This window comes from Aethalodelphis obliquidens, unplaced genomic scaffold (assembly GCF_003676395.1).
Source record: "Aethalodelphis obliquidens isolate GAN/ISIS:26980383/991018 unplaced genomic scaffold, ASM367639v1 scaffold14, whole genome shotgun sequence".
Lineage (NCBI taxonomy): Eukaryota > Metazoa > Chordata > Mammalia > Artiodactyla > Delphinidae > Aethalodelphis > Aethalodelphis obliquidens.
In genome coordinates, this window is record NW_020837958.1 from 21085323 (window position 1) to 21109179 (window position 23857).

General features: G+C 34.6%; 2 protein-coding genes across 6 annotated transcripts in view; one reads left to right on the forward strand and one right to left on the reverse strand.

The window, feature by feature from the left end:
• ANO3 (anoctamin 3) overlaps positions 1-23857 on the reverse strand; it is a 193099-nt gene that overhangs the window by 103081 nt on the left and 66161 nt on the right. For both annotated transcript variants that reach the window (XM_027115153.1, XM_027115154.1), the window contains 3 exons: positions 21930-22088; positions 10932-11032; positions 2777-2821 (listed from right to left, as the gene is read on the reverse strand). In XM_027115153.1, the coding sequence (XP_026970954.1) occupies positions 2777-2821; positions 10932-11032; positions 21930-22088 (305 nt within the window). The remainder of the gene's footprint in view (positions 1-2776; positions 2822-10931; positions 11033-21929; positions 22089-23857) is intronic.
• MUC15 (mucin 15, cell surface associated) overlaps positions 1-23857 on the forward strand; it is a 114733-nt gene that overhangs the window by 46843 nt on the left and 44033 nt on the right. The gene's annotated exons all lie outside the window — the stretch shown is intronic.

Here is a 23857-nt window from a genome sequence, read left to right on the forward strand (position 1 = left end):
AATAGGTAATGACTGATCCCACAGTGCCCAGCACAAAGTAAACACTCAATAAATATTTGTGATAATAATAAGGAAAAGGAGTATCACTACTACTTCTACAACCACCACTACCACCACCATGCCACCAACATGATCTAACGTATTACCTACACTCTACCAAACTTTTATCACGTTAGCAGTCTTGCAAACTCAAGATTTCATGGCATAATGTGAAGATGACTTCTAACAGAGCTTTAAATTCCTTTGCTAAAATCAGTGGAATGCAGAGAATTCAATGGAAATTGAAAAGAAATCTGGATTAAAGGGTCAAAAGAACGTGGTCAGAGCACAAACTCTATCACACCAGCTGTGAAAGCTAGGGGATGAGATGTGGGGTGGTAAGGAGTGGTGATAATGGAGTCATTTATTTTCCCTGATCTGCAAACCAGTTACTCTTTGTTCTGCCCCCCTGAATGGTCCTTTTCAAGATGCTTTGATAATTGAATATGAAAGTACTTTGTAAGCTAATGATAGATAACAGCAATAATAAAACTATAGGCATTTCCTTTTTGACCTGCCTGGAGAAACAATGATCTTTGAAACCTGGATAATTGCCTGTACATATTTACCCCTAATGTTTACTGGTCAAATTACCCATGCACAAAACATCTTTCCCATGTCAGGAAATGGAAAGCACAAGTGATATCTAAGTACACACATTAGACTTTTGCTTCCCTCTTTCCAATTGTCTAAAAATTGGGTTTTATAATTTTATAACATTGATGCCCGTACATATACACACACAACACTTAAATTTTCTTTTCCCAAGGTCAAGTTTAAAAAAAATCAAAATCAGTCATTTACTTAATTGAAAGTATAAACTCAGGCAAATACCAAGACAGTCATTTTTTCAGTTTAATATGTCATATAATTTTATAAATGCCTTTCCTATTTATTTGTTACCCTCCCCATACGCATCCACTAACTCAAAGAACAAAGAGAACTATTTGTAATATGTAAACTGTAAAGCAGTAGACTATAGTAATGCTTAAGGTACATTAACAATTGTTTGGAATAACTGACAACCTTATTTTCATTTCATAAAATTAAACAAAAAATAATAAACACAAAAGATAATAAAACATATGACACATAATATAGCATTCATTTTTCTAGTTTACTTTTGTTTGACCAAAATACTAAAGAAAAACATTTTTCCACTATTAAAAATGTTTCTTTAGGATTTAGAATATACATATTTATCAGGAATTCTAAATACAAGTTTACTCTAAAACTAAATTATGACAGTATTACATAGACATTGGTTGCCAATTTAATATACAGGATTTTGTCCTTCTGTGAGTCTCTGAAAGGAAGATGTCTATTTAGCAGAAAACACACTAATTATACAGTGGCAAATCTCACTAATTCTATACAGCACCCAGAAGCAAACCTAAACATGTTTTATCAACACATCAAATATTAAACAGGCACATGCAGAGAAAAATATGGAAAACCTGCGGTTGTAAATTTATATATTATAACATCCCAATGAATTTGACCTTATTATGCAAAAATAACTTTGGAAATTTGCTTATATAGACCAGAAACGAATGAGCACAAGAGAAATGATGAAAGCTCATTGTAAATCTGAGCATGTCAACCTGACAAACAGAGGAATCCAACTGGCTAAGGAACATCATTAATTTTTTAAGAGCCATTTGAGTTCCTTTAGCATTCATTCAGATTTCAAGTTTTCCCCCTCATGATTTCCTTTTCTTGTCACTCATTCCTACCAACCTAAATTTAATGTTTAATAGAGTACAATACTCTCTTCTAGAATTCAAACTTTTCCTATTTTAGAGTTCTAAATTATATTCAGACATTTTCTTTGGTAAAAGAAGTAGATTTATTAAATTCTCTCCTAAAGTGGTCAGATATTTACACTGTATGATTTTGCTAGTTTTTGTGTCATTCTGATTTGCAATATCCTGCAACATTATTCAATAGGGTCTCCTCTAGGACATTCACGTTCTATTTTTGTTAATTGATTGTTTTGCAAGGAGCAGAAAAACAGCGAATTATTACAAGCCTTTTGTTTGTAGAGTTCATTAAATGGAAGCTCATTTTCTCCAGTGAAACGGGGTCAAGGCAATTCAGGTGGGAGAGTTTCTTGTGTCTCAGGGTTGTATTTTAATTAATTCCTTTGCCATAGCTACTGTTACCACAATAGGCAAAGAGATGTTGTTTTGAGATAAAGCTCTTGAAAAGAAGTTTCCTTTCAATACCACAATTGAAAGAGAGGCAGGTTCAACTGGTGGAATAAGAGTAGGTCTGTAATACAAAAGGTGCTGTATGGCCTTGGTAAACCACTTCATCACTCTGTCTTTCTTTACCATCTTATCAATAAGAGGTTTGGATTAAATGATCCAAGAGGCCTCTGCTGTGTCTATTATTCTATTACTCTAGTGGGTCATCATTTACCCAACAATCCTGGTTTTATAACTATTTTTAAAATTAAAATCTCCTGAAACACGAACTTGCAATTAAAATCCTTGCTCCATAACATTATATCAAGGAAGGATTGTGGGAATGGCAATGGTAAATAGAAAAAAAGGGATCATCTGATTTTAAACATTGTCAAATTTGGCATAAGTCATTTTGAAAATATCTTGAACAAATCAGTAAAGTTTTTCTTTCTAAAATTTATAGCTGCTGATATGGGTAATCAAATGCATTTTTTATTTTTTCCCAAATGACAAATTGGTTGTAAACAAATTTCATATCACCCACCAACCTGCCCATTGATTTGCTCCTCTGGTCAGTGTAATAGGATTTTTTCCTGAAAAAAAAAAAAAAAAAAAAGAAAGAAAGAAATCAGCTGAGAAAAGTCACAGGAAAATAGTGAAACCAGCAAGTGACAACATTCAATTACACTGAGCATTTCAATACTCTAACTTCCACATGCTAAAGAAAGACATGAAATGAACCAGTATAATAGGAAGAACTCTGAATTTGCATTGTTTCAGTTTCAGAATCTAAGTTACTAATAACAAAGACACTTTCATAAATCAATAGATCACTTTTGAATATTTGATTTTTAATTCTTTTTTGAAAGTTTGTCTTCTGCTACATAATGCATATTAACCAGATCACTTGCTTGTATGTTATATGAAGTCAGCTATTGATCTAAACACATATGTAATGAATATTTATGACTTGGCAAAGAACGTTAAGTTATAACCACTAAAAATTTAGAGAAAAAAAACAGGGTCTTTATCCTCAAAAAGCTACTTTTCAGTTGAGGAGACAAGTGATAGTTATAACAAAGTGTGATAATGCAGTAAAACAGAGAGGGCTATGGAAGTACCTGTGAAGGGAGCTCAACTAGTTTTCATAGATGGAGGAGAAAGGAGACAGGGAAGCTTTCCCAGAGGATGTGTTATCTGTGTTGAATCATGAAGCATGAACGGCAGTAGTCGTCTGAATGGAGTACTTAGGACATGGCATTTTAGACAGAGGTAGCAGCATATGAAATGGTTATGGGAGCAAGATTAACATGGTAAGATTCAGGGAACTTTGACTAATTTGGTAATTGCTGGGGTATAAATTGCAAGTTGAGGATAATAATAAAAGAGGTGAGGGGATGGTGAACAAGGCACAGATGATGAGGGGTCTTACCACTGATGCTAAGGTTTTTGGGTGAAAAGTTATAGGAAGATATTGAGTGTTTTAAGTAAGTGTGTAGCATTCTGATTTTAGAGAAACTAAATATTCTAGTGACAGAGGTTAATTCACCTCCTAAAAGATTCTCAATAAATCCACATCTTGGAGCTCAGGAATCTCATTCAGGGCCTTCTAAAATGCTTCTTTATCCCCACCCACCAAAACCCATTCCAGAGAATCAGAAAACTCCTCCATGGTGTGGTATCTAGAAAGCAGGGCTGAGAGTCAGGACAATTGATATTTAGTCCTGTGTTATTAACTGCTTAGAAAACTTGAAAAGCCTTCTGAGCTACCATATTTCATTGCAATCACCAGTCATAATCCTAGAAAAGAATTTTTAAGTTGTCTCTGCAATACTCTAACACTAAATTCAGATATGGAGTTTCAAGGTTTGCTCTGTCTAGCCTAAACTCACAGTTTAAATATCACCCCCCCCCTCATTTTATCAGACATACACAGGTTTGTGTGCATACATCATTCAATCAACTTGGTGCTTTGTGACCACCTAGAGGGGTGGGATAGGGAGGGTGGGAAGGACGGAGACACAAGAGGGAAGAGATATGGAGATATATGTATATGTATAGCTGATTCACTTTGTTATAAAGCAGAAACTAACACACCATTGTAAAGCAATTATACTCCAATAAAGATGTTTAAAAAAATCCCTATTGTACTATAAACCCATCTTCTCTCTGAACCTCCTCTACAAAGTACTCTCTTGCACTATTTACCCCGTATTATATAACTGTTCAATGACTATCTTCTATAGGAGACTGGGTTTCTTGAAGACGGTAGCTTCAGTTCATCTGACTTTGTGTATACTTGGCACATTCTTTGGTAAATAGTAAGCATTCCATGGCTGATGAATAAATGAATGGGCTTTTGTTTAATTCACAGTTGCATTTATTTCCTTCAGTGCCTGAGGGCACTCTGAATTTAATAAACATTTACTAAATAAGGTATCACTTTAAAAAACTACAAATGTAGAAATTGGTTTAAAATAATTTTCAGCATCAAAAAAATCTAGGAATGTGATTAAGAGGAGATAAAGATTATGGTTATAATGATCAGTTGTGGATATGGTAAGGAATAATATAAAAGAACAAGGTGGCATTTGGATAAAACATTCTTTTTATTGCTGTTATTTTGAAATATTTCTCTCAAACATTTTCTTTTTTATTTTTGAAATGCTTTGGGAGAAATAAGAACAAGTGAAGGAAGAAAGTCATACAAGATGAATACACATATTTTTTAAACTGCTTATACTGTAAGAACAAATAAAATTAAGAGACTCATTTTTCCTAATTAACTAACACCCTAGTTACCAGTCAAATCTAGGATGAACTATGTGTGACAATTAGTGCTGTCAAGTCCTCTTACTTGAGGACCGGTTAGGTTATTGTTTATCTTGAGGACATGCCTGTAATGGGTGTATCTGCTTGGCTATAGAAAAGGGTGAGATTTCTTTTTGTATTTGCAATCTCAGTGAATTGCCTGTGATGCATGTTGCATTCTGGTTTAATGTTTATTCAGTGATAAAAGGGTTATCTTTCTCTTCTATGTTTGTGGAGAAGTTTCCTTGGTTGGAGGAGATTTTGTTTTTAATTATATTTCCCCAACATATACAAGTGTACCTTTAGTTCATGCAGTCAATAATAACTTGCAGTTTTCCTTAGTTCTTCTGCATAAATGAGCCTGCAGGACCAAATTATTTCCTACCCACTATCCTCACTCCATAATTTATTAACTGCATATTGTTCATGGACAGAGTTTTCTTTATTTTCCCTTAATTTTTCATTTGAAAGATTCTTCTATTCTACACCTTGCATCAAGACAGCATTTATCTACCTACCTACTTACCCATCTATTACAACAACCGTTCAAAATTATAAGTAAATGCTTATCTCCATCACTGTTTCCAACCACTGTTTCACACAGCCAGTGGCCACTTGTGGAGATGTCTGTGTGGCCAAATGAGAAGGACAGACAGTCACATGGGTGCGACCCTGAATCCCTGCTCCTTGTCAAGCAAAGTTACTGCACTGTTATCTATTCTATATTTTGGGCTCCCTGTATGTTGTTACATTATTTTATTTTTGAGTGAGATATCCTTTGCATAAAAAAGTGATCTAAGTTTAATCCCAATTGTGATAAAAGATTGTTCTTAATGTTTTAAAAAATTTTCCCCCAAATTTGCTATGATTAAAATATTTGTGGGAGGAGGAGCTTGAGGAAAGATGGAAGGTTGACCCCATCTTTGGACTCAACCTGAGAAGCTACAGGGTGACTGAATCACCTTAAAATACGTTTGACCAATTTAATGTGAGAGAAGGGTAAGAATGAATAAGAATCACCTTTGAATCAAAAGAAAAGTAATGAATGTGGGAATTGATATTTCTGGAATGTACAAGACACAGGCTATGTCTTTCCTGATAGAATAAAAACTAGAAAATGTGGACTATTTTAACTCTCCAAAATTTCTTGGTTAGTTTGGAAACATCAAGTCCAATACGCAAGCCATATCTACTTTGGAAAAATAATCAAGAAAAGAAATAGCTAGAAAATTTATGTATATAAAATTCTACACATGCAGAATATCAAGCATAAAATTTAGATAAAATGCTGAAGTTTCAAGTTCATACAGTAAGTTACCAGAAAACTTTTGAAGGAAGGGTTATAACTCTAATAATTTTTTTCTGAATAAATTTGCAGCTTTTCTTTCTGAAATGCAATATATAGGTTTCAACACTGAATATATACATGGAATAGTCAAGCACGGATATGTTTTTATGCATAAATCTTTAAAAAATCTTGTCTTGAAAAAAGATATGTATTTTTCCTATTTAAGTTCTTTGTTATTCTTGATATTTTACTTTTAACACAATATATATGTTCCTAAATATAATAACAGTTGACATTTGGAAAATGAATTGGTAATCATGAAAACACTTTGCCACTTATTCTATGCTTGAATAACATTCTCTTTTTATGAGCTGACTGCTATCCCAAATTTTAGGTGTACCTTATAAATAAATCAGAAGTTGGTTACTAAGGAGTTAGTTAATGCTACATCTATTATTTAAACTGATCTGTAAATATGTTCTAAAAGAACTCTGAGTTCCAGCATTTCTCAAAATGTTTTCCCAAGAACATCATCATATTAAGATTTTTTAAAATCCATCATCAGATGGAAATTAAGGAAAGACTTCTCTGTGTAACTGTCTTTTGGAATTTATAAAAATTATAAGAATTATTAAAATATTAAAAATCTTCAAGACAATATTTCTCTATCAACTGTAACAGAATCACTTGGGATGCTTGTTAAAAATACCCAATCTTATCCCTGACCTAATATGCCAGAATCTCTGGATGCAGGTTCTAGGGACCTTCATTTTTACTAAGTTTCCCAGGTGATTCTGATGTATTCTGAAGACTGAGAACGACTTCTCTAAAAATTCCTACAGTAAATAAACTTATGTTTAACTTAGAAATTCAGGAACATATTTGGTCACAGGATATTTTTCTTTTACATCCTCTGGAACCAGTGTTCCTTTGACAAACTTTGAGGAAAAGCTGTATATTTTCTAATATTCACATTATTAAATCAAGAGAATCACAATGGCATTTTCCAAAATTTCAGTAATGTGGAAATTGTGAACATTATCTTGAAAAACATATCATAAAGAAGAAATTTGAGCCACATCATCAATAAAAAGAGACAGTAAGTGTATACATTTCATGGTTTTCATATTTCTTTCTTTGGATGTATCAGAACTCTTCTTTCAAATGCAATCTTACCAGAAAATAAAAATGAATATCATTTATAAAAAGCAAAATCATCAACTGAAGAAAACATCTTATTCAAAACTTCCGTTGAAATAGGACACTATGGCACACAGATTGGAGACCTAGGATCTAATTTATACAAACTGGAGACAGTCTGGTAAGGGAATTGTTTTTAATGAACTGCTAAGTTAAAGACACAAATAATTAAATTTGATACAGATTTTTTAAAAAAACAAAGTTATGAGAATATTGATTAAAGTCAGAGTTCCTCAAAATTTACCTGTAAAAGTCAAGAGTAAGGGAAATGAGAGAAAAAGGTCAGTGTGCTCTAACAGACTTTCAATTTTTTTTTTTTTTTTTGCGGTACGTGGGCCTCTCACTGTTGTGGCCTCTCCCGTTGCGGAGCACAGGCTCCGGACGCGCAGGCTCAGCGGCCATGGCTCACGGGCCCAGCCGCTCCGCGGCATGTGGGATCTTCCCGCACTGGGGCACGAACCCATGTCCCCTGCATCGGCAGGCGGACTCTCAACCACTGCGCCACCAGGGAAGCCCAGACTTTCAATTTTTAAAATTAATAAAACCCAACTGAGATGGTGGAATGAGCTGTATGAAATGTGTGATGCTGTAGATTCCGTTGCCATCGTCTTTGTAAGACTTTTTCCCTATAAACTACAGCAGAATGGACATACTTTGAAAGTATATTGACAAAGAAAGGAAAACCATCTTTGAAATTATGAATGTCAAATATTTGGTGTAAAGCAAACATGTTAACCAACATTTACTTTTTCACTGAATGAAAGTATAATTTCAAATTAATAATGTGTCTTTGCCAGGGACTAAGAATCAAATGATGACAAATTCCCCCTTGGATAGCAAAAAAGGATTCAATCTTTCGGACCCCTGGCAAACAAGTGCTTTGTATAAAGTCCAGAGGACTTTTTTTGATGGAATATTTTAACACAATGTTCAGTTAACCTGAAGAGCAACTGAATACTGAAATCCACTGAAATGGCACACTTTGTGATGGTCTCTAAGGGTTTCCTTCTTTTAGATCTACAAGGAAATTAGTTTGTGCAAAAATTCAACTATACCTCTGCTCAGAAACAATGGTGAAATCACAGGAATAGGGGCAGGATAAAGGTATGTGAAATCAGGCTTAATTTGGAATTTTTTAGCAATTTCACCCTGATATCAGAAAGTAGGTTATTGTCTTGGGTGTCACACTTCTTTTGCATCTTTGTTTATATCCTGCAGTCAAAATAGAACTCGTTTAAAATAATTTTGTAAGAATGTAAACAAATAAAATAATAGGGACCCACAATCCCACCCATCAGAAGCAATCATGTTTAGCATATTATATTTTCTTCTAATTTTATTTCTATTCATTTTACATTGTTGAAATCTCATTGTATGAATACATGCAGATCCTTCACATTTTATTTAAATTTATTTATTATTTCACTACAATCATTAATAAATCCTTGTACCCATTTGTTTTATAAAGGAATTATATTGCATTGCAAGGGTATATATAAATTATTTAAATCCTCTACCACTGAACATAGGAGATATTTCCATTTTTCATAATTATAAATAGTACTTCAGGGAATGTTTTTACATATTTTTCAATTATCTTCTTAAGATAAAAAGTGGTTATGAAAAGTTTTAAGTCTCACAGAAAATAATTTTAAATTCAGTTTCAGAATATTTTATGAAATTTGATTCTCACCCATAAATCAATAGAGGTGATTATTCACCATATCTATGCGAGGTTTGAAGAGTACTACTTGTGAAAGTCTTTGATAATTTCGTAAGTTAAAATGAAGCTCATTGTTTTAATTCTGCATGATTTTGTGTAGCATGCATATATACAGACCAAACAAGAAGAAAGTAGATAGAGCAAAGGCAAGTATTCTCCCATTATCAGCTTGTAATACGTCACAGGCATGTATTTCACAAGACTTTTTAGAAGGAGACGTAGTGTCAGCAGGAAAAAATTCCTCAAAACTCAAGACATGAAGAGTTGCACAGTGTATACTTACCTAGTTGTACTCTCAAGTTTGGTTCAGTAGAATGACCTGAATTAAAAACAGTCCTCTGTAGACTCCAAAATATCTAATCATAATACAAATAATATCTCATAGGTCCTTACTTGCTTCTTTCAGGGACCAAGTTTCATAAAAATGTACAAACTTCAGGTTTTTGTAGGTATCTTATTAATAATTTATACAAGGTGCCAGAGAATTCAAAAGACTTTACTCATTTTCTTTTGTTTTTTATTTTATTATTATTATTTTTGCCAAGCTCTTCGAGGTATTATTTACCTATCTTATAAATATCATCTGTACAGAGAATTTTGAAACTTTTACCCAAGCAGGAATGGGAGTCAATTTAGGTATCTAATTCTAATATTGTCACAGTAAGATTCCTCTGTAGTTGCCAACACTTAATCAATTTCTGTTTTGTGGGCAATGACTGTGGCTGCATCTTCCAAAGCCTGAGGTGTTTCAGGTGACTAAAAAGACAGTGATCAACATCCCATATTTCATCTTGAATACTGCAGAGGCTTGTCATGAGACCTGAGGCTGTCAGCACTCTTACAGAGTTGGCCTCTTCCATGCCACCAGGTCTGAGAAATTTCTCCATATTATTGAATTGCACTCTTACTGTTCATTCATATTCATTATCTAGAGGTTCTTTTACTTGGTATCTTGTTACCCTAAACCTTTTTAAACCTTCTTAGCAGTTGATAAAGCATACTGAGCTCCAAAAAAGTGTAAATGTTCATATCTTCAATGTGAGTTAAAACTTTGCACATAGTAGAAACACTTGAATTTTATTGTGAGAGATCATGACGGAAAGTGATAGATTCTGCATATAACACAAAACACACAATATGGGGAAACACATCTATTCAATTTTTGCTTGCCTATAGGAAGGACTGAAAAATCTTTGAACTGAGAAGGCCTTGTATTACCATTTAGCCTTTGGCATTGAGGACAGAGCTAAGAAACCATCTGGTTGAGTTCCACCTGAGGAATGATTCTTGCTAACTGCTATACAGAAAAAGAACACTGTATTTGTATACATAAGGATGCTACACACTTACATTTCCTGAGTTTCACAAAAATAAGAGTTCCATCTACCTATATTAAATAAGAAGTGAAATTGATCTTGGGAATTATAAGTTAAAATTTGAAAACAACTATTTTTCCCCTCCCTCTAGTCAAGTCCGGCTAGAAATGATATAGCTGGGAACCAGAACACGTCACATTAAGCAAGCAAATTAGAAGGAAAGATAAATGTCCAATGTAAGCTAAACTTTGGAAGAAAAAGCATTTCTTCTGTAGAAAGAATTACATTGATTGCTCTCAAGTGTTTCAAAAAACAGGCTCATCTTAATATACATTGAGATAGAATGAAATAAAACTTGAAAGTACCTGAAGGGCATCCTGATATTCAGCCTCTCTGCATACTTGCACAGCGTGTCCCATGGAATATGAATTTTAATAAACATGATATCAGGGTTTGCAACAGCTGGCTGCAAAGGACAGCAGAACAGACACCACTTAGAGCTGATAATATCATGCCACAATCTGATCTGAGAGGGAAGGACATTTTCCCCTTGCCTACACATGAATCATCATCACCCATTTAAAAGGAATTTATATGAATAAAATTTCTTAATACAGAAATACCTTAATCAAAATGTAATAATGCCATTGAATGCAAGAAATAATCATCCATGTGAGTTAGTGCATTTTCTTCCTTTGATCATTATCAAGATCCAGAATCCCTAATCAGAACAATCATGAGCCAATTAGGAATCTGAAGTTATTCTTGTTTGACACCTTCTCATGATCCTCTCATTCCTGCTCTGGGGTGGCGGGGTGGGGGGCAGTGGTGGTAGTGGTAAAAACAACACTGACAGTTGCTACCAGTTATTCATTCACTTATTCTTCTAGCACATTTTATTGAGTAATTACTCCTGTAATTAAAACGAGGTCCTGTGAAAATCCTGGGGATAAACAGAGTATAAATCCTACAAGTCCATAGCCTTACAGAGCTGTCAAATTTGCAGGCTTACTCGAACCTTAACAGGTTAGTATACTGTTTCCTGCAAGAGATCATAAGACTTTGTGTCTTCGATCTAGACAAGAGGTTTTTAAGCAAAATCAAGTGTGCATCAGAATTATCTAAGGAGCTTTTAACAAAATTGAGTACTCTGGTCTAATTCTTAAGAATTCCCAGAATTGGATTCCATCGTTCTGAATATTTTTCTCATACCACTAACAGAGAATCAGATGCCTTTCTGAACCAGATAATCATCAAGATTCCTAGATCTGGTCCAGTAGTCTAAAATAAGTAACTAAATAACTGACCATTTTGTCATTATATATCACTAATGTACATATTATACTTAAAAAAAAAAGCCTAGACAGTTATTTTCTGAAATTCCTACAATATCTGAGGCCCATAGAGCAAGAAAGAAGTTTGTGGCCACCGTAGCACTGAATTCCACAGAGCATATTCCTCAAATGATTAGAGAAGCTGAATTACGTCAATGAAGAACTGCTCTTCGCTTCCATTTAGGCACAACATGTCAGGTTACAACTGGACTCCACTTGGTTAACATCTTTCCTTTAAATTTCAACTAGATGGAACATCTCCAGAAACATAACAATCTTAAAAGCTCAAACGTATGGAAGAAATTTATCAGTCTAATTTAAAATTATATATTTAAAAATTAAACTGTACAATTTTATATTCATATATTCAAAAAGCTATGTTTTAGATATGGCTAATTTCATGAATTTGCCAGAACATATTTCAAATTTGTAGTACCCACATTTTAAAACAGTATTATTAGAGAGCCACGGGACAGTCATTGGAATAATACTCAGCTGTAGACAGCAGGCTGATCACCATTGACACTGGACAGGCACTTTCACAGACTAGCATTTGGAAGTGTTTGTTCCCTGAAGTATTATGAAAAAAGGGGGGATCATTCCAAGGTCAAGACAATTTAGGGTTTCTCACTAGAGGACTTGTGAGACATTTTAGTACTTGCTAAAATATCCGAGAAGGTAAATAAAGTAAACAGAATTTCCAAAATTTTAGACCATGTGTTACTTTTTCTTTATAGTTTATTGAGGTACTAGGTATTTTTCAAATCACCAGGGGAAAATAGCAAAAGGTGCTTCCTGTACAATTTCCAAAGGACTTTCCTACTTCAAATATGTTTGTTTTAAATTAAAGATAAAGAATGATAAAAAAAATTAACAATGACAGAAGTCATTTTAGGTGTTAAATATCTAAAGGCCTTTGAATTCAGACTAAGTTTACACACTTTAGCTATGCTTGAGGAAATAATGTATATAACTTTTGCTCACATTCTTGCCCCCAATAGTCTATTCGTAGCACAATGGCCAGAGTTATTCTTTAAAGCGTGACTCAAATCATATAACTTCTCAGAACCCCATTTCAATTAGAGTGAAAGCCAAAGTTTTTCCAATGACCTACTCAGCCTTTTATAATTTCACCTTCAATATCTTGTGAACCCACTCTCCTACTAATCTCCCTCTCATTCACTCTACTTCCATCATTTGGTCACTTACTATGACTTTCCTGCCCTCACCCCATCATTCTTAACCTTGCTCTATTTTTTCCCATAGTACTTATTATCTTCTAATGAATGAGTCTATTTATGTAAATGCCATGAGAGAAGGGATTTTCACTTTGTTCATTTGTGTCTACTGAGCACCTAGTTCTATGCCAGGCACATAGTAGTCACTAAGCATTTGTTGAGTGGATGAATGAATGAATGAGTTAACTTACTTTGAGTACACATTCTATGTAACGTGTACCTAAGCAAGAGATGATGAAGACAAGAAAGCAAATAAACCAGAATTAGTCTGGAAGAGGTCCTATGTCAGGATTCAAATTAGCATCATGAATAGCTGGCTTATCACTGATTATTAATTCATTCCTGTCAACCCTTAAGATATGAAAAAATCTATTACACTCAAATAAAGGAGATACTTTAGAAGGATGTTACTTCATTAATTCTACCATTGATGAATGAAACGTCAAGCTGAGTGCACATACAGCTAGAACATTTCTAATTTTGTATGTCTTAAGTTTAAAAATATATATATATCTTTTCCAAGCAACATAAATTGTCTTCTCTTATAATTTCCTCAACTTAATTTCTCTTTTGTTGTACCTCTACTTAAAAACCAAAAAAACAAAAAACAAAAGTAGTTTTATTTTCTTGCAGCTACTGAGCAGGAGGTTGGCGAAGGGCTGGTGTTGGCAGGGAGAAAAATTACTTTCACCCTTGGAATCAGAAGCTCTCAATCTGGCACTATTCTGTTTAGCTCTGATGCAGGCAGGCTTTTCCAAGGGAACAAAGCACCCACCACCTTCACACGTCACATTATTATTTAATTATTCCATCCAAAATTCCCAAGAGGTAGAAAATTCATTCTTGAGAGAAAAGGAAATTTTAAAATGTGTTTTTACACAGTCGCTTTACAAGTTGGTGGCAGAGAGCTGAAAAAAGAAAAAAAAGAATATGGTAGCTCACGTATTAAGTCTAAGATAAAGACAAAATGCTGATATAATCTGGAAATACACTTGGATAACAAAACACCTATCCTGACAGTTACAGATCATCTACCTATTCATTTATACAGTCTTCAAATATGGATCATTATCTCTGATGATGTGATTATCTAGAAACTGTCCACATCAACATACAATTTAATGAAGATTTGAGATGCACTCTGTATCAGGCTCAGTGCTTAACTCTGGGGAATATAAATTTTAAAAATGGGAACTTGTTCCCTAGGGAATACTCCCATTTTTCAGCTAACAAATCCAATACTTGCTGACATTTTCACAATTTCATTTTCCCTTTCCACCTGCCACAAGCCCTAAATATTTTCAATTTAATAGTTATTAAAATTAAGTTGCAAACAAAGCCCACAGCCTATAATAGTAGAAACTTTAAGAAGAAATAAATGTTTATGATAATGCAAAATGCTGGATTTGATAGTTCAGATAGCTACAAGTATTTAGATACCAGTTAGTCATCAATTAACATAAGGTTTAAATTAAAAATATATCTAGGTTCTATCTTGTAATCATGGAGTTAAGTATCTTTCTATGTCTGTTTGCTTAAAAGGGCGATACATGATATTGATTTTTTTTAATAGTGTCAGAATTCTAAGAAGTCCTCTAAGATCCTCATGCCCTACTGTCCTTGTCTTGTACAATCTCCAGGATCTGTGAATATTATGGCATATTCACTCCCATGATTAAGTTCTATTATAAGGCACATTTGCTTTTAAAAAAGAGATACTGTCTTCCACTGCAGATAAGTCCCTAAAAAGGACTGGGCTTTTCCTGGCAAGAGAGATTCAAAAGAGCAGAGGGACACAAGGGAGAGTCTCCCTTGTGAAAAACGGTGGGGGGCATGTGGCAAGAAATGAGAATGGCCTCTAGGAGCTGAGAGAGGTACCTGGCTGATAGCTAGCAAGGAGATGGGCAACTCAGTCCTACAACCACAAGGAACTGAATCCTATCACAACCACATAAGCTTGAAAGAGTATCCTGAGTTCCAGGTATGAATGCAAGCCCATCCAACACAATGATTTAAGTCTTGTGAGAAACAGAGCAGAGAGCTCAGCCATGCCATGCCCAAACCTCTGATCTGCAGAACTGTGTGCTAACAAGTGGGTTTTATTTTAAGCTGATGAATGTGTGGTGATTTGTTAAGCAGCAATAGAAAGTCAACATAAACAGTGTCGAACAATCTTGTGGAAATTTTAAGACAATACTTTTTCATGATATAATGTTAGCATGCTTATTTTATTTTATTTTATTTATTTTTGGCTGCATTGTGCCTTTGTTGCTGCACACAGGCTTTCTCTAGTTGTGGTGAGCAGGGGCTACTCTTTGTTGCAGTGCACAGGCTTCTCATTGTGGTGGCCTCTCGTTGCAGAGCATGGGCTCTAGGCATGCAGGCTTCAGTATTTGTGGCACGTGGGCTCAGTAGTTGTGGCTTGTGGGCTGTAGAGCACAGGCTCAGTAGTTGTGGCACATGGGCTTAGTTGCTCCACGGTATGCAGGATCTTTCCGGACCAGGGCTCCAACCCGTGTCCCCTGAATTGGCAGGCAGATTCTTAACCACTGTGCCACCAGGGAAGTCCCAGCATACTTATTATATAAACATGTTTTGTTCACTTAAACTGTGTTTGTTATAGCAGGTTGATTTTACACGTTAACATTGTGATAATTAATTTAGTCCTAATTAACTCAACAATTTAAAAAATCAATGTCATTACTCTTAGAATTAGGAACATAAGTAAAAATATCTTTGGCAACTAAAACAACTGTAGAAAGTTAACTTTAAAATACAATTTAGAAATCTTAATTTTCCTTGATATTACACTTGGTATTCTAACTCTCTACTGGATCTCCCCCTTCATCCTTCCCCAAAAGCCTTTTAATTTTTTATCTCATCTGTCTTCTGTTTCCTCGATCTTTCTCTTCCGTTTCTTCCCTTTCCTTCTCTTCCCTTCTCTTCCTGCCTCTCTCCATTCACCCTTCTTTCCTGGATCTTCCCCATCATCATTTAAACATCTCATATAAGAAAAAATGAAAACAGGAAGAAAGAAGTGAAAACTCATGAGACCTCATTTCCCTCTCTGGCTCTTGCTCTTCATCTTCCCATTCACAGATGATCAAGTTGGTTGATGATATTTGCTGCAGCCTCTATTTTTCCATTATCTAGTCACTCTTCAATTCATGACAGTCTAGCTTCCAAGTCCATCTCCTCAGAGAAATGATTCTCACTGATTTCACCAAAGATCACATTCTCCAACTAATTGGGCCACTTTCTTGTCTTACTTGACTTCTTAGCGTATTTTACCCTGAAAACCAATCTTCCCTGCGACTCCTCATTGCTTCTTCTTCCACCTACATCCAACTCCTTTAACTGTCTATTTTCCTTTCCTACTTTTTACAGGCTCACTCCTAGGCTCTTTTTTTTTTTTTCCATTCTCTCCAGTGATTTCGTACTAATACACAGCTTATATTACCATCTATATTATAAAGGCTAAAGCATTTACCTTCAGTTTAGACTCCTCATTTGGGCTCTAGACACAAATTTCAAACATTTTTACTTCTACTTCTCAATGGTACCTCAATTACAAGCTTAGAATCTTCAGTCCCAAAATCCCATTCCACTTTCTCCCCAAATTAGCTCTCTTCTGATGGCCAGCAAGTTTATACTGGCTATTCCTTCTGCAAATAGTTTTCTGTTCCCTTATCTTCCACATGATGGACTCCTTTTCATTCAGATAACTTTCTTTCACATCACACATGCTAACATAGCTACTTAGTCACACTCTCTATACAATACTATTCTGTTTTAATTACCGGTAATATTCCTTACTATTTAATTTTCTTGTATATTTATGGTTTCTTTCCTCCCATGAGAACATGGCCCATTTTTATCTTGGTTTCTATATGTCCCCAGAATGAAGCATATAATAGGTACTTCATTAATGTTCCTTGAATGATTAAAGAAATTGCTCAAGTCACAAGCCCAAGTTATCCTTGAAATCTTTTCTCTTTCTACCATATCCAAACCACCACCAAATATCTATATTTTAACTTAAATATCTATCAGATCTATTCATTTCTCTCCATTTCTAATGCCACCCATGATCTCTGTGCATATCCAGTCTTGCTTTTAAATCTATACTCTTTTCAGCAATCTAAAGTTTCATTTTTGAAAACAAATATGGTCATGATATTGCCTGCTTAAATTTTTCAGCAGCTTCCCATTTTTTCTAAGAAAATCATCAAAAGTCTTAAACTACAAAATGGAATTACTTAACCCTAACCATTCTTTCCAAACTCATTTAGTACATTTTATTTCTGGTATTAAAAATACCAGTGTTCTTCCTCCCACCACCATACTGGTATTCAGTTGATTCACGCTATGGTGGAGTCTGGCATCAAGGTTTTAAAAGATCCCCAGGGGATTCTAATGTGCAGCCAGTATTGAAAACCAGATTTCAATACTGGTTTCATAGATGAAAACATCTATCCCTTTTATCCACCTACTTTAACTATTTCATTTTCCAAATCTCAGTTCAAAGTTTATTTCTTTGATTTTACTTCTCCCTTTCCTTCTTGTCTTCCCTCATCCTCAAGATTAGATTACTGACCTCCTCCTAAGCCATTCTAGCACCATTTGCTTCTCTTTTAGGTCACTTAACATGATTTGAATTTATAAAGGGTATTGTAAGGAAGGATTTTAGACTTTATATTAATAAGTGGAGATTGAAAATCACCTTGGATTAGAATAGCTTTATTTTGCAAAGCCACCTAAATATCCTCTTAGATATGCAAGTACTAGTCAAGTGGAAAGAGTAATAACAAGACATTTTAAAAAACATTTGCAGCACTCTCCTTTGCTTGGGTTGGCAGAGTTCCTTAGAGATTTTTGGATCACATTTCATATGGCTTTTAGGGCCTTTCTGGAGGGAAGATATACAAATTCCTCAACTCTGACACAAAACTAATATCATCTATTCTGCAGAATTGGGGTAGCCTTAACCCTTCCCATTGTCAGAAAAATAAGTCATTTATCTCTATGAGGAGGTAAATAGAAGGAAAGGGGAAGTAGAGCCGGGTAACTTGTATGAACACGATGGCTACAGTTTGTGGGGATGGTCATTCCAATGAAATGTGCAGCTGAGGTTGAATACTCTTTCTGGCCAGCTGTCCTGGTACTTTATTGAACTGTGGGGACCAAATCCTAATCATGTGAATGTGAACTTAAAAGAGCTGTAATTATGGAACCTAGAATGAAAAGCCATTTGTCCAGGAACAAAGGTACACATGTGTACTCTTTTTCTAGAAAAAATAGAAAAAAAATGGGACATGATGCTTTTTTAAAGAAAAATGGGAATCTTTTGGCAGTAACTGAAGAGTGGGAGCTCAAGAATGAATGGATTTCCCTTAAAAGCAAAACAAAACCCCTTTTGGATGAATAACATCCAGTATTATTCTTGGGAAAACTTGGAGGAGTGAGGGAGAGGAACACACACAAGAGAATCTGGACTTTCCACCAAGAAAACTAGGTGGAGACTGTGAGCCAAGTTATATCTCTTTTACAAGTAAACCATTTTCATGACTGACTCCTCCACAGACTGTATGTTCAGTGAAGGCAGGAGTGTGGTCTGCTTAACTCACCTGATCTCCAACATCTTCATGGAATCTGTCAAAATTACTTGCTGAATTAAGAAATAATTATAAATACATGAGCAAAATAACCACCAGCATTATAATAGCAAGCAGGTATAAACTGCTCTGGGAACAGATGACAATCAGTCACTTGATTGATTCTGTTTGTATGGAGATTCTGAGAAATCACAAGGAAATTAAATTAATAAAAACCTATCACAAGACTTGAGTTTGTAAGATTTTTCAATAAATACTTCCTAATTGAATTAATGACTAGTGATATGGATATTCTGGGTTAAAATTCCCAGAGGAAACACAACTAAAGGAGTCAGTCGACACTGAGATCAGAATTCCACTTGCCCAATTCTGTAACACTAGGCAGTGTGTGAATAAATCCTTACCTCATAAAGAGGTAAGGCAGTGTATGGTTGTTATTTTATACATAGTAAAAGAGTTTTAATAAATATATGGATTAGTTTTGCTAGGGCCACCTTGAGTTATAGTTCAGTACTTCCTATGGATGTTCCTCAGATAACTAACCACAAGACATGTCCTGTGGGAACAAAAAAGTACGGGTGGTTTCCAATAACATATAAAAATATGGGTGACCACTTTATTCCATTGATAAAGCTTATTAGCAAATTATCCAGATATTTAAGCAAATAAATCATCAAAGCTTTTGACCTTGTCAATCCACTTATTGGTAAAGTAGCTAAATCCAACCAGTAGTAATTTAGGGGTCCCTCAAATCCTTAATTTAATTTTTTTCTATCAGTAAGAGAACAGTTGGCTAAATCACCAAATTGTAATACTATGCACCTGAGTAAAAAATATGAGTTGGCTCTAAATACACTGCAATTTAAGATATCCATAATACATTGTTAAACAACAGAATTGAATAGCAGAATAGTAAGTATATCATGACTAATTTTATGTAAAAAATTTATATGTGTTTGTATATACATAGAAAATATATTGAGGGACACAACAGTATAATTCAAGATATTATTAGCAAGGCTACCAAAGGAGAAAAGGGTATGATTTGAGAGATGGTAGATGTGTCCTCTGACTTTTTATTTTGTACATTGTTATACTTCTGATTTTTTACACTTTTTTTCTTTCTGTAATATGATAAATACATTTTTTTAAAAAACCCTAGAATGTTTAAAACAGCACGAGTGGTTATTTTTGGATAATAAGAGTGAGGGTTATGTGTTATTTCCTTTCTATTTTTCATTTTTTGCCTAGTGAGCATTGTTACTTTTATTGTTTCACTTGAAAAAAATAGCTTTCCTTAAAGAACACTAAAAAAAACATTTGAAGAAAGGAAAGTTATGAGGGATAAAGAAGGGCTTTACATAATGATAAGAGGGTCATGTGTGGGTTAATGTGGTATATGGGAAATCTCTGTACCTTCCTCTCAATTTTACTATGATCCTTAAACTGCTCTAAAAAATAAAGTCTTTTATAAAAGCATATAAGGAACAGGATTAAGAAGAAATAGTTCAAAGTGAAGATGAAACAAACAGATGGAAAGATATACCATACTCTTGGATTGGAAGAACCAATATTGTCAAAATGACTATACTACCCAAGGCAATCTACAGATTCAATGCAATCCCTATCAAATTACCAACAGCATTTTTCACAGAACTAGAACAAAATCTTAAAATTTGTGTGGAGATACAAAAGACCCCGAATAGACAAAGCAATCTTGAGAAAGAAAAATGGAGCTGGAGGAATCAGGTTCCTTGATGTAGGACTATACTACAAAGCTAGAATCATCAAAACAGTAAGATACTGGCACAAAAACAGAAATATAGATCAACAGAACAGAATAGAAAGCCCAGAAATAAACCCATGCACCTATGGTCAATTAATCTATGACAAAGGGGGCAAGACTGTAAAATGGACAAAAGACAGTATCTCCAATAAATAGTGCTGGGAAAACTGGACAGCTACACATAAAATATGAAATTAGAAAATTCTTTAACACTGTACACAAAAATAAACTCAAAGTGGATTAAAAACCTAAATGTAAGGCTGGACACTATAAAACTCTTAGAAGAAAACAGGCAGAACACCCTTTGACATAAACTGCAGCAACACCTTTTTTTGATCTGTTTCTTGGAGTAATGGAAATAAAAACAAAAATAAACAAATGGGACCTAAGTAAACTCAAAAGCTTTTGCAGAGCAAAGGAACCCATAAATAAAACGAAAAGACAACCCACAGAATGGGAGAAAATATTTGCAAACAATGTTACTGACAAGGGATTAGTTTTCAAAATTTACAAACAGCTTGTGCAGCTCAATATCCAAAAAAAGAACAACTCAAGCAAAAAATCGGCAGAAGAGCTAAATAGACAATTCTACAGAGAAGATACGCAGATGGTCAAGAGGCAAATGAAAAGATGCTCATCATTGCTAAGTATTAGAGGAACACAAATCAAAACTACGAGATATCACCTCACACCGGTCAGAATGGCCATCATCAGAAAATCTACAAATAATGTAAATGTTGGATAGGGTGTGGTGAAACGGGAACCCTCCAACACTGTTGGTGGGAATGCAAATTGGTACAGCCAGTATGGAGAACAGTATGGAGGTTCCTTAAAACAATAAAAATAGAGTTACCATATGATCCAGCAATCCCACTCCTGGGCATATATCCAGAGAAAAACATGGTTCAAAGGATACATGCACAAAAGAATAGATACATGTATATGTTTAACTGAATCACTTAATCACTTTGCTGTACACCTGAAACTATCAATAACATTGTTAATCCACTGTATTCCAATGCAAAATAAAAATTTAAAAACAAAAAATATTAAAACCTAGACATTAACAGTTTGGCAAACTCTTTTCTTTCAACATTTTGTCTTTCTTTTCATAGAGTTTTGTACTTTATAAAGAATCATTCCTTCTTTAATTTTTAAAATTGTAAAAATAGTTATGCCCTTTGAAAAATATTTAAATTTATGGAAACATGTAGAGTAAAAAAGGAATATATTTAAAATAGTACTATACATATGCATTTCTTTTACATTTGGGAGATAATTGCTATACATTTTAAAAAGCCACGTGTTATACACTTTTATACTAAAACATAAACGATCATATCTCTTCCAGCATATTATACCACATAGCTAATACTGTTAAAGCACATACCTCCTTTTCTAACATCAAGCCTTCTGCTCTGAGGTTCTTTTCAAATGTGTTTCTTTTGTCATACTGTATATTTGACTTTCTATAAACCAGGATGTAATCAATCCGCTTTTTGCCATCTTTGAATAGAAGTCCACTGGATGCTATGTAATTCATGTCATTCTGCAAATAAAGCAAGGGTTGTTAATAGTGTGGGTTAGATAAGCACACACATTTTGCTTTCAGTCACTTCCATTTGAATAATGGCAATCCGATACAAAAATGTGTTTTTTACATTCCAATTGTGAGATAAGAAAAGATCATTTTAAAAGTTTGCAATCTACAGTAGGAGACAAGCTAGCAAGTGACGTTTTAGGATTTGAAATTAGGCAGTCTGACACCAGAACATGGATTCTCTGATGTTAGCATCAAAATGTGTATGTTTTATTCAATAAGACCCTGCAAAAATAATTGCCAACATACATTGAATATTTGCTCAAAATCAGGCCCAGACATAAATGTTTTACATATTTTAATATTCAAACTTTCATTTTGAAGATAAAGACAACAAGGTTTAAACAACATAAGCATTGAGAACCGAAATTAACATAATGTCCTACATGAAATAATACTCAGATAAGACATTATTTTCCTAAACCTATGTTCAACAACACCAAACCAAACAATTCCTGGGCTGCTTGTTCCAAGAAATACTTGCTCCCAGAATACAAGACTGTGATCCAACTAAAACAGCCTACTTATTAAGACTAATTGCATGCTTCTTAAGACTTCTTTAAGGTCCTCCCCTTGCTCTGTCCACCCACCCCAGCTGTTTTTCCCATACTCCGACCAATTTTCAACCAACTTCCTCCCTTGCAAGATTTACCTTAAAATCCTCCAGTCCAGGTCCTAGAACCCTCTGAAAACTCTTCCCTAACTTCATCTTTTTAAAACACTACTAAGACTACCCAGGTGGTATCCTTACTTGCTGTAACTTTAATAAAATTAGTTTTTATGATCAACTGATTTTCATGATGGTCTTTTTTCGGGGGCTGGCACTTTGCCAGGAAACGGTTCCGCATTACTTGAATTCAAGTTTGACTCCCAGTCCATGTTCTTAACTATTATATACATTATCCTTCTTTCTCCACATTTTCCATCAAACTATTTAAATATCTGTACCAACTCTCTATTCCATTTTTCCCCATACAGGCATTCTTGAGATTCAAAAATGTCTTAACATTTGGAGAGCTGTCTGATAATTTCAGACAAAGGCATCTCCAACTTCTTTGGAGGAGCCTACTTGGGACATACATGCAGCTCGAGGTAAAAAAGTGAGGACCAGAGTAACCTGGTGGCCAAGGAGTCATCCAGGTGAAGCAATAAAAAAGATATCTGAGTGACTGTCATCCTATAGGGACAGGTTAGGCTGCTCAGGAGCTGTCTTTTTAGAAAGAATAGGTTCATGTGTGTGAATCTGGGGGTATTAGAGACTCCCACATTCAAGGACAAGAAGGTTTGCATAGCCTTTTCTTCAATGAATGAAAAGATTTTGAGATTCCCAGGATTATTTTATTGGTTACTATAAAGTGACTAAACTCCAGTAGAGTCATCAAGGCCTTGCAGTTGCATAATAATGATGATAATAATAGCTATCACTAACTGATCACTTACTATGGTGCCAGGCAGTGTGCCAAGTGCTTTATTCTCATAATTCTTTAAGGTAGATATTGATATGAGTACCAGAAGCCAAAGAGGTTAAGTGACATCCCAGATGTCATGGAAACGGCAATAGTGAAACTAGAACTCTCACCTATTTGATGGTGGTCTTGACAACTATATTGCAAAAGACAAGGAAGTATATATACGTGCACATTACTAGGTCTGGGGCTTGAGCAGTAATAGAAGGCTAACTGGCCAAAAGGCCATTTACAGGTCCTATAGGATGGAGA